The following is a 14,738-nucleotide window of genomic DNA, read 5'->3' as shown; positions in this document are numbered from 1 at the left end:
ATTCCAATGCCTTGGACCAGCTCATTCTTACCCCTAGAGGAAGCAACATCCTTGACCTAGTCATTACTAACATGCGCAACCGTTGCTCTACACCAATTTTCAATTCCTCCCTGGTTAGATATGACCACAAACTAATCACCATGGAAATCCACATCTCACCCACACACCCCCGTAAAGGTATCCACCATGAAAAACTTCTCCAAAGCTGATTTTGGACTCCTAAAAACAGAAGTGGTTAACTTCACAGCACCCATGCCGATGGAAAATAGATGCATGACTGCCAAATTATACATCAATGCATTGTACGAACACATACATAAATGCATGGAGCTAGCCATACCCAACAGAACCAAGATGCTCTCCTCCAAAAAAAGGAAGCCAGTCTGATAGTCCTCTGCCATTAACAAACTCTACAACAAAAGGAAGAAGCTGTTGCAGAAAAAGGTGAAGTCCCAAGACTGGAAAAATTCCCTTATTAGCTTCAACAAAAAGTTGAGATCCCTCATCAAAACCTCCAAAGCCAGCTATGAAGGTAAAACTGTGGCAGACACAAAAAACAACCACAAAGCCTTCCTTCACTGCATCAAGAATCTCCATGGCAATACCCAGATTTGCTCTGAGTTACTGCACAATGGTCCCTTCTATACTGAGCCAACAGATATTGCCAACATACTAGCTGATAGATTCAGTGCCAACTTTGCCCCCCCCCCCCAAAGGGCCAATCTCACTACTGAAAGAATGCCAGGCACCTTGTGCATTACTGCAGCACAGGTTAAAGCTGCATTGATACAGCTTCCATGGGACCAGACAATATCCCTGGCTGTGTTCTACATGAATTACAAAGTGAACTGGCAACACATCTGTGTGCTCTGTTCACTCACAGCCTTACTTCAGGCTTTGTCCCTACAGAATGGCACACTGCTACAGTCATCTCTCTCCATAAAGGAGGAACGACTATAGACAATGGAAATTATCACCCCATTAGCCTGACAAGTCTGATATGTAAGGCAATGGAGCGCAGCATCATGGACCTAATTAACAAGGATATAGGATGTCTCCAAACTCTAGATCCCACACAATTTGGTTTTGTGTAAGGTAGATCATGCCTGCTCAACCTAGTTGACTTCTTTGACTCGGTCACCAGAGCGGTGGATGAAGGCAAGGAAGTTCATACAGCCTACCACGATCTGGCCAAGGCCTTTGATACCATTCCTCACTCAGAAATTATTGATAAACTCAAAAAACTAGGCATCAACCCCTATATCATTAGGTGGGTTGCAAATTGGCTCACAGATAGAACACACAGTGTGAAAGTAGCGGACTCAAAGTCAGACTGACAACCAGTCACGAGTGGAGTCCCATAGAGATCGTTCCTGGGTCCTCTCCTGTTTGGCATCTACTTCTCAGAAGTTCAGACCAACACGGAGGGACTCTGGCTGATCAAATTCACAGACTACAAGCATTATTAACTCCCCAAGTGATGCAGACATCCTACAGAATGGCCTCATTGAGACCAATGACCGGTGTGGAAACCATGGCCTTAAGCTTAATGCCAAAAAATGTGTTAACATCCCCTTTGGGAAAAACTCAGTTCCCACTAATTACCACACTGATGGGAGCCCACTGAAGGCGTTATAAGAGATCTGGGGACACAGGTTGGCAGCAACTTCTCCTCTGACCACCACATTGCCACTGTGGTCTGAAAGTCCTATATGGCACATCTCATTACCAAGGGTTTTGCATCCAGGAAGAAAGAGGTAATTTATTTCTACTCTTCCCTCATTAGACTGATCAAAGTTTAATGCTCCATTTGGCATGTACCTCACTAGACACCTGCAACAGCTGGAGAGGCCACAAAAGTACCTCAAAGAGGATCCTAGGCCTTAAACACAGACTCAAAAAACTCCAGTTATATCTGTCTCATATTGTCCACTAAGAGACGATTCTCTGCTTGACTTATAAAGCCATGTGTGACCCAACTCTGTTATAAATGCTACATCTAAAGAAATCCCAATCCCTCAGCACCACGTGCTCCAGAGACCTCAAACTCATTACCACAATCAACAGAACATGCTGGAGGGACAGGTTCATAACCCATAGACGGCCCATGCTCTGGAATAGACTTCCCCATACATGTCAAGCAGAGCACTTCACTAGCCCTCTTCAAGAAAGATCTTGATGAGTGGATGGGAAATAGGATGTTCACCCCAGGGATCACTCCAGTGGCTCTACGATAGAGGCACTGGGAACTAATGTTGGACAGCATGATGCCAGGGCACGTCTCTGGGCTAGGCTTGTAAAGGTCCCAGGGCCATTAGCCTAGTACACACCTACGAACCTAGGATAGCTGTACTCTTGAAATGTTCTGACCTACTCTGCAACACAAACATTACAAAGTTTTCAGAAAAGAAATTCTACTCATTCAGTACCTAGGACATTTTAAACTCTGCGAATTTTACACAACAGACAAAGACAAGATGTACAACTGTTAACCAGTGGAGAGCACTGATCCACGTCAACCTTTTTTCTGATTCATCCTGGGGGTACTGCAGTAAGGTGACTTGCACAGAGACGCACAAAGAACACACAACTACTTGAAGAAATGGGTAAAAAAGCCTGACCCTGAGGGGCCGGGCTATGCACTTCAGAATGACAGTAGCTAAACTTTCATCAGGAGCTCCAGCATGGACTACTGCTTGGGAAAACTACGCGCAAGAAGGCAATTACCTACACAAATTAAAACTTGTAATACGAGTTTCTATTAATAAGTAATGAGCCCAGTCATTTCATTAGCTTTAACCACAAATAATTTCCATTACAATGTGTACCTTTTGCACCAATGGCAGACTTTGGTAGGTTTTTAAGAAACTCCTCGCGGTCTTCTTCATGTAGAATGTTGTAGATGCTAGTGTTGACCAATTCTTCCTGTTTATACTGGAGAAACTGAACAACATTCTCAGACACAAACACAACAGTGCCATCTCGATTCACCACAAAGAGAAAACCATCCAAAGCCTAAAAACAGAAAAATAAATCTTAATTGCATCATAATAAAAGTACACACTGCTGCTAATCAGCAGACTACTAATGTCGATAAACCCTGGCTGTAAAAGCGCCCCCACCCTCCACCAGTGATAACATCAGGTTTGTAGTTAAAACTTGCTGATCCTTGAAATGCTGCAGACAGGCCTAATGACCCTAAAAGAAACAAGCATGCCAATTATTTTGGTAAAATACAGCAATAAATGACAGAAAACATAGCATGCCTACAAACAGATATGTATCTTACATCTAACATATCAGCAGAAAAAAAAATGAAATATTAATCCAAAAAAAACAAAAAAAAAAAACAAAAAGGAACTTGGATAAAACTCAAAATAATTCTAACAATATCACTACATCTTGCAAGCACTGGGTTTGTTTACTGAGCTCATAAATCATTCTGGACCAGAGGTCATCAAAAATTCAAAATCTGTAGTGTGCCTTATATGACAGTACAAGTGCAACACTGACATTTCACTATGAAGCACAACTGCCTGACTACTCACCTTAAAAGTACACCTTTCAGAGGATAAAACAGTGGGTATTTAGTTTTTTGTTCCCGTTGTCCACATGATTTAAGCTTTCACCTGTACATTTTTTTAAAATTTGTTAACTGGGTAAAACCCACTGAACTCAACTGCTTTTTTTATTTATTCCTTTATTTATTAACTGACATGTGATTACCAAGAAAGTCCAACTGGGTAGAAACCAATTTCCAGTGGACGCACAGGGAGAAAAACTCCAAATCATTACAGAACATTTTAAGAACAATAATTTTACAATCTTCAAAAATAAAACAAACATCTGCAGTTTAAATAATTACAACAAATTAGACAATATAAAAACACTGGTTAAGAATCCATACAACTTGTGTGAAATCATTTAATTAGACAAATTTTAGAAGTTAAGTTATTCTAATACAAACAGGAACTGGAATATGAAGTGAGGGGAAAAACAGGCTTATAGTACAGTTAGAGAAAGTCAGGGAAGATAATTTGATAGAAGTAAGGGATAAGTAAAGAAAGGGGAGTAAGGAGGTTTAAGGAATGAAAAGGTACATCTTCACATTTACGGATGTTGTTTAGCCTGTTTTTTTTTTTGCAAGAACAGAGAGATTTTAGCTAGGAAGTCTTTCAGAGTGGTTTTGAAAGATGGGAGGAAGGGTATTGACCTGACAGATACAGGTAAGGAGATCCAGGCCTTGGCAACTTTGCATAAGAACAGACAATGCCCAGCAGATTTGCTAGGTTTGTATACAGACAGGAGTTTTTGGTCACTGGTTCGCAATGACAGACTGAGAACACAGTTCTGTAGAATGTTCATTAGGGCTGGACAGGCAGACGAATGCTGGTTAATTTTATAGGTGGTAAGAAGCTGTGTATGTGTTAGTTGATTTAGGCTTTTTAATGTTAAACAGTGGTGGGCTTTGAAAGGGGTATGTCCTGCAAATTTAGCAACTTTGTTATTACATTGTTCAAGTTTTAATTTTTGTGAAACCTGAAGGTTATAAGGATGGAAGAACCATAAAGAAGTGTGGGGCAGACACGAGAAGTGACGAGTGTAGTTTTAGTTGCATCAGTATGAAAGTTTTTTACTAGTTTTTGTGCAATATCATCCACTATCACTCCTAATAATTTACTATGAGAAGTGACTTCAATGGTTATATCACAGAGCAAGAACTTTAAATTTTGTTTTTTCACAAAAGCGCGATATGGGGAAAAAGTAGTAGTTTGGACTGAGTTGAGCAGGAGTTGTGAGTTACGAAGCCATGTTTCACTGGCTGTTAAAAGTTTTTCGAGTAATTTTTTGGAGGTGTACCATGTTGTCTGATGTGGAAATGAGTGTGGAATGATCTGTGCATTGTATTAGGGTGGTCTGTTGTGTGAATATATAAAGGATGTTGGTGAAAATTTTAAAGAGGAAAGGACCAAGGATATAGCCTTGTGGCACACAGGGGTCACTGGGAAGTAAGGAACCAGCATGGGTTCCATTTTACTGACTGATACCTATTGGACAGGTAGCTTTTGAACCACAGAAGGGTATGCTGAGAGATCTAGTGAGGGCAACTTAAGTAGAAGTTTACTGTGCGTCGGTTGTCGTCGCTTCTTCCCTGACGTCAGTGCGACAGGGGTATAAAAGAACCAGCCAACGCCATTTTCTTCAGTCTTTCTTGCCCCAGATGTCAGGTGCCCCCAGAAGGAAGGCAATAAATAAAATAATGTAATAATGCAATGCAATATAATCAAAAAACAGTAGTTGCAAGCAAATACACCATAAAAGAACACCCCTAGAGGGGAAGGTGGGAGGGAAACCTGGACTGCAGCTGTATTAGCACTCGAACATCTACATTTATGGTAGGTACAAAACTGTACTATGTTCATCGTGCATACAGCTGCAGTCATAACAGATGGGTAGAATCCCAAAGCTAAGAAAGGGGTGGTAGGCACTAGGTGGAGCTAGGAGGAGCCAAAATGCCCTGCAATACTGCAGTGGCAAAGCCTGCTCTAGACTTGGAGTATTAATGGTAGGTTGTAGTGCTTAGAGAAGGTATGCACAGAACTCCAAGTGGCTGCTTCTAAAATATCCTTGGTAGGAACTCCTCTAAGGAAGGCTGCAGAGGTGGCTGTGGCCCTGGTGGAATGAGTTGTAATGCCTGTAGGTACAGTTCTGCCATGAAAGGAATAGCAAAAGCGTATGCAGTGGGCTATCCATTTTGAGATTGTCTGTTTGGATATTGACTTTCCTTGAGCTCCTACCGCATAGGCCACAAAAAGCTGTTCTGATTTTCTAAAAGGCTTTGTTCTGTCCAAATAATAACGCAGTTGTCTGTGGATGTCCAAGGATTGCAGTAATCTCTCCCCTTTGTTTTGAGGATTAGGATAAAAAGTAGGTAATGTATGGCCTGATTTAAAGCTACCCTGGATACCACTTTAGGCATAAAGGACGGGTTGGTACGTAATGAAACTCTGTCCTGATGGAAGATGATGAAAGGCTGGACAGCCATAAGAGCCTGTAGTTCTGAAACTTTACGAGCTGAAGTGATAGCCAGAAGGAAAGCTGTTTTCCAGGACAAATATTGTAAATCTGATGAGGCAGCTGGTTCAAAAGGGGGCAAAGTCAGTTTTTCCAGAATGAAATTAAGATCCCAAGCAGGTATTGGTTGTTTTCTTGGAGGTCTTAAATTCTTAGCCCCTCTGAGGAACTGTCTTAACAGAGGGTGAGAGAATAAAGGTGGATCAGTGTTGTATTCTGCAGAGATGGCCGAGGCATGGATTTTGATGGAGGAGAACGAAAGTCCACTGCTTAGCAGTTCGGCGAAATATTGTAGCATTTGAGGTAAATTCAGTTTTCCAGGGCACGGGCCCTTTTTCTCATTCCAAACACAAAAACGTTTCCATTTTGCAGAGTAAGCTTTTCTAGCTGATGGCCTTCTGGCCTCCAAAATGACATCTTGCACCTCCTTGGAGAGCAGGGCCTGCTGTGATGCTAAGGAATCTTCCATGCGGCTAGATTGAGTGTCTTCAGTTGACTGTGAAGAGTTTTGAGGCTGTGCTGAGTCAGAAGAGGCGGCATTAGAGGCAGGGTCCATGGTGGGGAATGCATCAGGCTCCTTAGTAGTGGGTACTAGTGTTGCCTTGGCCAGTCCGGAGCAATGAGGGTCATCTTTGGTCTGTCTGCTCTGGTCTTCAATAGGACTTTGGGCAGTAGAGGAAGAGGTGGGAAGGCATAAACTGTCATTGATGTCCAACTGAAAGAGAGAGCGTCCACTCTCCAGGCCTTTGGATGGAAGATCCTTGAGCAGAATTTTGTTAATTGATGATTTTTGTGGGAGGCAAAGAGATCTATGTCTGGCCTTCCCCATTCTTGGATCATTTCTGTAAAAACTTTTGGATGCAACTTCCATTCATGTGGATCTGTCATATTCCTGCTTAGGTTGTCTGCCAGCGTGTTTTCCTTGCCTGGCAAGTACTGTGCTTGTAGCTCCATTTGTAAGTCCATGGCCATGTTCCAAAGTGACATGGCCAGTCTGCATAGGGGATAAGAATGTGTTCCTCCCTGCTTGTTTATGTACCACATAACTGAGGTGTTGTCTGTTCTTATCAATAGCTGACCTGGTTGTAGAAGGTCCTTGAAGGCTGTAATAGCATTTACCACCGCTAGCATTTCTTTTTGATTGATGTGAAGGTGCTTTTCTTTTTGGGTCCATTTGCCCTGAATACACCGGTCTGTCATGTGCACCCCCCAGGCGTAGTCCGAGGCGTCTGTTGTGATGACTTGATTTGCTTGAGGCTTGCTGAATGGAAGACCTGTGTTTGTTTGGCATGCTTGAGCCCACCACAGAAATTCCTTTTGCAGACATGGAATTAGTGGTATCATTGTTTCCAAACTGTGGCTGTGTTGAGACCATATGTTTTTTAGGTACCATTGTAGTTTTCTCATGTGCAGCTTTGCACATGGGATTAGTAAGATGCAAGATGCCATGAATCCCAGAGCCTGCAGGATTTTCCTTGCAGTCAGCCCGGTGCAATTTGCCAGTGTTCTGACATATTGAATTAGTTGCCCTTGCTTCTCTGGCGTGAGGTAGGCCATCTGGGTGTTTGTGTCCAAATTGGCACCCAGGAAAATTATCTTCCGAGAGGGTATTAGTCTTGATTTCTCTTTGTTGACTGTGTATCCTAGAGAGTTTAATAACATTATTACATAAGCCAGATGTTTCAGAAGAATGTGTTTGCTGTCCGCTTGGATCAGGCAGTCGTCCAAATAAGGGTATATTTGTATCCCTTGAAGTCTGCAGTAGGCAATTACTGATGCCAGGCATTTCGTGAATACTCTGGGCGCAGTAGATAAACCAAAGGGCAATGCAGAGAATTGATAATGTATTGAACCTGCAAGAAATCTGAGGTATCTTCTGCAATTTTGTCTGATTGGGACATGCAGGTATGCCTCCTTGAGGTCCAATGTTACCAGCCAAGACACCTTGGCCAGCATGGAAAGAAGTTGCTGTAGAGTGAGCATCTTGAATTTTGGTACGAGTAGGAATGTGTTTAGGATGGAAAGATCCAAAATAGGTCTCCAATCTTTGCCCTTCCTTGGCACCAGAAATAGCCTGGAATAAAAACCTTGACCTTGTTAGTGTGTAGGTACCTCTTGAATAGCTTTCATGTTTATAAGGGCTGAAATTTGCTTTTGTGCCTCTGCCCTTTGATTGTGTGGCAGGTTTGGCATGCCTTTCATTTTTGGAAGGGTATGAAAATGGAATTTGTAGCCTCTGTTTATAATGTTCAGGATCCATTTGTCCTTTGTGACAATATGCCAATTTTTTGAGAATAGTGCCAGCTTTCCTCCTAAGGGTGCTGCCATTTGAGCCCTGGTTGGCATGCAAAGGGGAAAGTCATTGGTTTTGCTTTCTGAAAGATTGCGAGTTGTCCTCACCACCTCTTTGTGCAGGAGCTTGCCATTGTCTGCCTCTGTACGAACCTTGTGTTTGTCCTCTGCCCCTCGGGCGCCTGTATCTGCCTCTTTGGGGTCTGTCTGTGGCAGGAAAGGACCAGTTTTTGGAAGGCCAATTTCTACTAAAACGTGGGGGTTGAACCTGCAAAAATTCTTTCACAGTTTGCATTGATTTACCCTTTTCCTCCATTTTCCGTAATACTTCCTCAGAATTTGCCCCAAATAGTACATCCTTTTGAAGAGGGGCGTCTAGTAATTTAGCTTTGACATGATCAGGCAAGGCCTGTTCCTTGAGCCAGGCATGCCTACGTATGACTGAGCCTGTAACAGCAGCTCTACATGAGGCCTCTAGAGCATCAAAACCACATTGTAAGGTATGTTTACCCACTTGTTCTGCACTATGCATCAAATCCTGCAACTCCTTCATGTCTGGTTGTTCAGGTTGTGACATTTTACTTTTCAATTGAGATAACAGAAACTGTTGGTATTTTAGCATATGAAACTGACAGTTTAAGGCCCTCATGGATAAGGTAGCCGAGGTATATACCTTTTTTCCCCACCTTTCTAAGGATCTGGAATCTCTCTCGGAAGGCAATGGGTATTTGGCAATGGAGGCCTTAACTCCCTTGGGCCCCTGTGAGATGGTTTCTACGTCAGAAGCATGGCTTTTGTATAGAAATTGGTGTGAGTCAGGAACCCTGTAGTACCTGTCAGGCTTAACTGGAGCTGGAGGGGGAGAGAGTCCGGGTTAAGGCAGGCCTCCAAGTAAACATTATCTAGGATGTCCAGGACAGGAGGTATAGCCAGAGGTCTGTGCTGGGGTAACAAAAGAAATTCCCTGAGCCTTTTCTTGGAATCTGAATAATCCTGGCCTTCCCAGTGGAAGTGTTCCCTTAAGGTATGCAGAGTTTCACCAAATGAGTAATCCTCAGGGGGGGGGATACAGAAGGAATAGATTCCTCTGCATCAGAGTCTTCAAAAGGAGAGTAAGACTGCTCCTGATAATCAGAGTGCTCTGAAATAATGGAGCCCTGATCAGAGGAGGGGGAATCTTCCTCCACTCTGGGTCTTTTGTCCGGAGGTGGCGGAGAACCTCTGATTAGAGTAATTAAATCCTCAGCCATTTTAAGCATCTGTTTCTTAGGCATGGGGCCTGGAGATGGGCCCTGTGTAGCTTGTCTCTTAGGGTGCATGGTAGCTTTAGACTTGGTGAAAGCCTTGATGGAGAAAGAGGAAGGTCTGAAGACACCTTGAGTGGAGGTGGACCTGTCCACATTCTGTTTCAATGCCAAGCGTGGCTTCGGTATCTGTAGTCAGGGTGTGGGCCGAGCTGTGACCTCGGGTACAGGAGACACCGCCAAAGATGTGTCGTCGGTAATCAGGGGCTGCGTAGGCGCCTCGCTGAGAACCGGACCACGTGTAGTTGGCTTTGGCGTGGTGTCGGTAGAGGCCGCGGACCTAGAGTGTCGGTCCTTGTCTTTGCGTTTTTTAGACAAAACCTGAGTCGGAGTATCCGACAACATAGTATAGTTAAATGCTTTCCCAAAATAATGCTGGGCGAACTCCGCCCGACGCTTAATAGTGCGTTTGTTGAATGTAGCACAAAAGCGACAGACCGAGACGTCGTGGTCTGGGCCTAAACAAGGTATACAGAGGGAATGGAAATCCTTATGCGGTATTTGCTTCCCACAAGAAATACAATTATTAACTTTGTCTGACATCGGTCTGAGGCAAGAAAAAGTTTCCCCAATGGGGTACTTAGCTTTTAAGAAGACTTCGGTTCCAAATTTTTTGTAATCTCAGGAGCTGGCCGACCGGCACTTGCGAACTGCTTCTGCTTCGGGCACCGCGCGGCAAGAAAGACTGAAGAAAATGGTGTCGGCTGGTTCTTTTATACCCCTGTCGCACTGATGTCAGGGAAGAAGCGACGACAACCGACGCCGGACCTAGACTTTGGAATTCGGCCGACTGAGGACCCGCCTGGCGGCAGGAGAACCCATCTGTTATGACTGCAGCTGTATGCACGATGAACATCAGACACCCTTCATAAGGGATGCACAACCTGCTCACAACTCCACAGGACATCAAAGGCAGATGTGAGGAGTATTTCCAGCAGCTTCTGAATGAAGAAAACGCCACAGAAGCTGTTCTGCCCCAGAAAGTGCCTAGAATATGAGAAGAGGAGGAGCCCACCCTAGAAAAAGTAAGAACAGCACTAAGGAAAATGAAGTCAGGAAAGCAGCAGGCTCAGATGAGGTTGAAGCAGATATAATAAATATGTTGGGTGAGATAGGAGAGAAATGGCTCCTGAAGTGTGGAGAGAAAAGCATATTCCAGATGACTGGAGAATAAGCATACTTGTGCCAGTGTACAAGAACAAAGAGGACATCCAATACTGTGGGGAGTACAGAAGCATCAAACTCCTATCACACTGCATGACAGTTCTGGAGCGGGTGATTTGATAAACGGATACACAGAGTAGTAGAATGTACAATAGGAGATGAGCAGTTCAGATTCAGATCAGGATGCAGCACAACTGACCCAGTGTTTGCAGTGAGACAGTTACTTGAGAAGAAGCTAGAGATTAGGAGTGTGTCCAACTGGGCATTCCTAGACTTGGAGAAAACATATGACAAGGTCTCTAGAAACCTGATCAGGGTAGTACTGCTGTGGTTTGAAGTCCCAGAAACATTGGTAGAATTAGTGCAGGCTATGTACAAGGATCCAATGACTCAAGTACGAACAGTGTTCGGCCTCACAGAGGGGTTCCCAATGTGAGTGGGTGTACATCAGGGTTCAGCTTAGAGCACACGGCTGTTCATACTGGTGATGGACTACATCAGCAAACAGGTTGCAGGGGACATAAAGTTACTGTATGCAGACAATGTGGCATAACAGGCAGACTCTGAGCAAAAAGCTCAAAGGATAGGAGAATGGAATGCAAAACTAAAAGGCATATGGGGATAAAAACTAAGTACAGATAAAACAGTGGTAATGGCAGCAAATTGGGGAAATCAGAATAAGCTTAGAATAGAGGTAGAAAGGAAGACAGTGGAACAGGTAAACAGCTTCAAGTATCTGGGAGGGGTGGTTGAGAAGGGAAGTCTGAATGAAGAGGTCAAAGCTAGAATTAGAGGAGCTGTCTGACAGAAGAATGCCAAAGAAGCTGAAAAGTAAGGTGCACAAGACAGTGGTGTGACAAGTACTACTGTATGGTACAGAAACCTGGGCAGTAAAGGCAGAACAGTTAAAGAAGCTAGAGGTGATGGAAATGAAGTGCCCGAGAAGGGTGGTAGGATGCACATTGTGGGACAGACGAAGAAATGAGGACATATGAGCAGAAGCCAAAGTAGCTCCAATTGTAGAAAAGATCAAAGAGAACATATTACGGTGGTTTAGACACATGTGCAGAAAAGCAGAAAACAATCTGGTGAGGAAGACATGGGACAGACAGGAAGAAGGTAAGAGGAATTGAGGATGTCCAAAGAGGTGGATGGATTATGTGAAAATATCTGTGACAGTCAGGCACGAATCTTGGAGAAGGCAGGAGTGTAGCACAAAACAGAGAGATGGCGCCAGTTAACAGGATACCCTGACCCCATGTAGAAAAAAGGGGGCTGATGATCGAAAATGCTGGTACTTGTGACTGTATTTAATGGCAACTTGCTCTCCCGAGTTAAGAGCTATCAGAGTGGGTAAAGACTCATGTCTCGTGGCCGCATGAATACTTTAATGATTTAGCTGTTTAAAAAAATTAATCTGGAACTTTTTCCACGATGAATGTCAAGCTAAAGTTCCAAATGAACAAGTGGCAGAAAATACATGGCAGTGAAATGGAAGGCTAAGGGTTAGGTATGCCCTTTCAGAGTATCACATGACAGCAATAACTATGCTCACGACAGATTCTGGAAAAAGAGAGAGAGGGAGGACAATCCAGTCATATACTGATGGTTAGCCTAAAGCTTTTTCTTCAATTCTAGCCAGCATGGAGTGCAGAGGATAAATCACTGTTTTTTCTTATTCAGCTACAAGACACCTTAGATAACTCTACTATAGTGTTATCACCCTTGTAATGAAAATGTCATTTTTTTTTCATTCTGAGGACCACAGTTTGCACATGGATGTACTTACTGTTGCTGCATCAACCATTTCATTCCTATGCAACCTTCTCAACAACAGGAACCACAGAATAAAAAAAAAATGGGGAAAGGAGGCATCTGTAACATCTCACTTCTTAGGTCACATAACAAGAAATTACAGTTGTGTACACTTACCATAAATGTAGATGTTTGAGTATTCACTGTTGCAGTCATTATATTTGGGTAATCTGCTGGCAGGTTGCCCTCAGTCTGCCTGAATTCCAAAGTCTTGGGTCCTGCGTCGGTTGCTGTCGCCTCTTCCATGACGTCAGGTCGTCAGGGGTATAAAAAGCAGCCAATGCCATTTTCTTTATTCTTGCCCCAGATGTCAGGTGCCCCCAAAAAAGGCAGCAAAAATATATATATGAAAACTATATATACATGCATCAATACAAACTTTACCTTCATCTACAAACAAATACACCACACAGGTTGTAGAAGACAGAGAAGGAAAGATAAACTCCAGAATGAAAGGGAGATGGCAGGCGGGTAACCTGGACTGCAACAGTGAATACACTCTAACATCTACATTTATGGTAAGTGTACACAACTGTACTATGTTCTTCGTGTTTCACTGTTGCAGTCATTACATTTGGGTAGAATTCCAAAGCTATGGATGGGAGGCTGGAGCTAAACAGCATTAGGTGTGGCTATAAGGCCCTGCAGAACTGCAGTTGCAAAGCCTGCCCTGGACTTAGAGTAGAGAGGCAAATGATAATGCTTTGTAAAGGTGTGAACAGAAATCCAAGTAGCAGCCTCTAGAATGTCTTTGGTTGGTACTCCTCTGAGAAAGGCTGCTGAAGTAGCTGCAGCTCTGGTGGAATGAGACCTAATGCCCTTGGGCACAGGTTTGCCATGGTGTAAGTAGCAGAAACTAATGCAGTAGCTTATCCAAAATAGTCTGCTTTGAAATCGCCTTTCCTTCTGATCCTGCAGCATATGTCACTAGTAATTGCTCAGTTTTTCTTAGAGCTTTAGTCCTGCTCAAGTAGAATCTTAGCTGTCTGTGTACATCGAAGGAATGCAGAATTACCTCCCCCTTGTTCTGCAGATTTGGATAAAAAGGTTGGCAGATGAATGGTCTGTTTAAGAGCCACAATGGAAACCACCTTAGGCATAAATGTAGGATTTGTCCTCAGACACCCTTGTCTGGGTAAAATATGATAAAAGGCTCCACCAGCCATTAGGGCGTGTAGCTCTGACTCTTCTTGCTGAAGTAATTGCTAGTAGCAGAGCTGTTTAAGAACTTTATATCAGCAGTAGTGACTGGTTCAAATGGAGGCAGGGTGAGCTTTTCCAACACATAATTGACGTCCCATGCAGGTATTGGTGATCTTCTTGGAGGCCTTACATTTTCGGCTCCTCTAAGATACTGCTTTAGTAAAGGATGAGAAAAGATTGGTGGCTCTGTATTGTAATGAGCCGAAATGGCAGAGGCATGGATTTTAATTGATGAGAAAGATGGGTGTTTGTCAAGCATCTCAGTCAAGTATTGTAATATCTGAGGAATATTTGGTTCTGCTGCATCAGTTCCTTGTGCTTGATTCCAAGCACAGAATCTCTTCCATTTATCAGCATAAGATTATCTAGTACCAGGCCTTCTGGCTTCCAAAATGACATCCATCACAGCATTACTGAGAGGTGTTGTTTGTATAACTACATGATCAGCCATGCTGCCAGGCTCAGTGTCTGGAGTTGATTGTGCAGGATCTGATTGCTTTGCTGGGACAGTAGTTGAGGTCTTTGAGGTAAGGTCCAAGCTGGGTATTGAGACAAGTTCCTTAGAATTGGGTACCAGTATTGGCAGGGCCAGTCCGGTGCAATTTTTATCATCTTTGGTTTCTCTTGTCTGACTTTTAGTAGGACCTTGGGAAGAAGAGGCAGAGGAGGAAAGGCGTAAACAGATTTGTTTTTCCAACTGAAGGATAGGGTGTCCACTTTCCATGCTTGTCTGTGATAAGTCCTTGTGCAGAATCTTTTTCAAATGATAATTTTGAGGAGAGGCGTATAGATCTATGTCCGGGCTCCCCCATTTCTTTATCATGCTGAAGACTTGTGGATCTAGTTTCCACTCGTGAGGGTCCAAAAGGTTTCTGCTTAAATAGT

The 14,738-nt window shown here is 43.4% G+C and overlaps 1 protein-coding gene across 1 annotated transcript in view; it reads right to left on the bottom strand.

The window, feature by feature from the left end:
- The window catches only part of NCOA3 (nuclear receptor coactivator 3), a gene marked incomplete in the record, with an annotated part of 973,610 nt that overhangs the window by 728,001 nt on the left and 230,871 nt on the right, over nucleotides 1-14,738 (bottom strand). The window contains 1 exon segment of the mRNA XM_044089911.1: nucleotides 2,829-3,015. Within this exon segment, the coding sequence (XP_043945846.1) occupies nucleotides 2,829-3,015 (187 nt within the window).

This window comes from Protopterus annectens, chromosome 12.part0 (assembly GCF_019279795.1).
Source record: "Protopterus annectens isolate FY-2018-M chromosome 12.part0, PAN1.0, whole genome shotgun sequence".
Classification (NCBI taxonomy): Eukaryota; Metazoa; Chordata; order Ceratodontiformes; family Protopteridae; genus Protopterus; species Protopterus annectens.
Note: the sequence above shows the minus strand (reverse complement) of the source record. Positions and strands in the feature narration are given on the sequence as shown.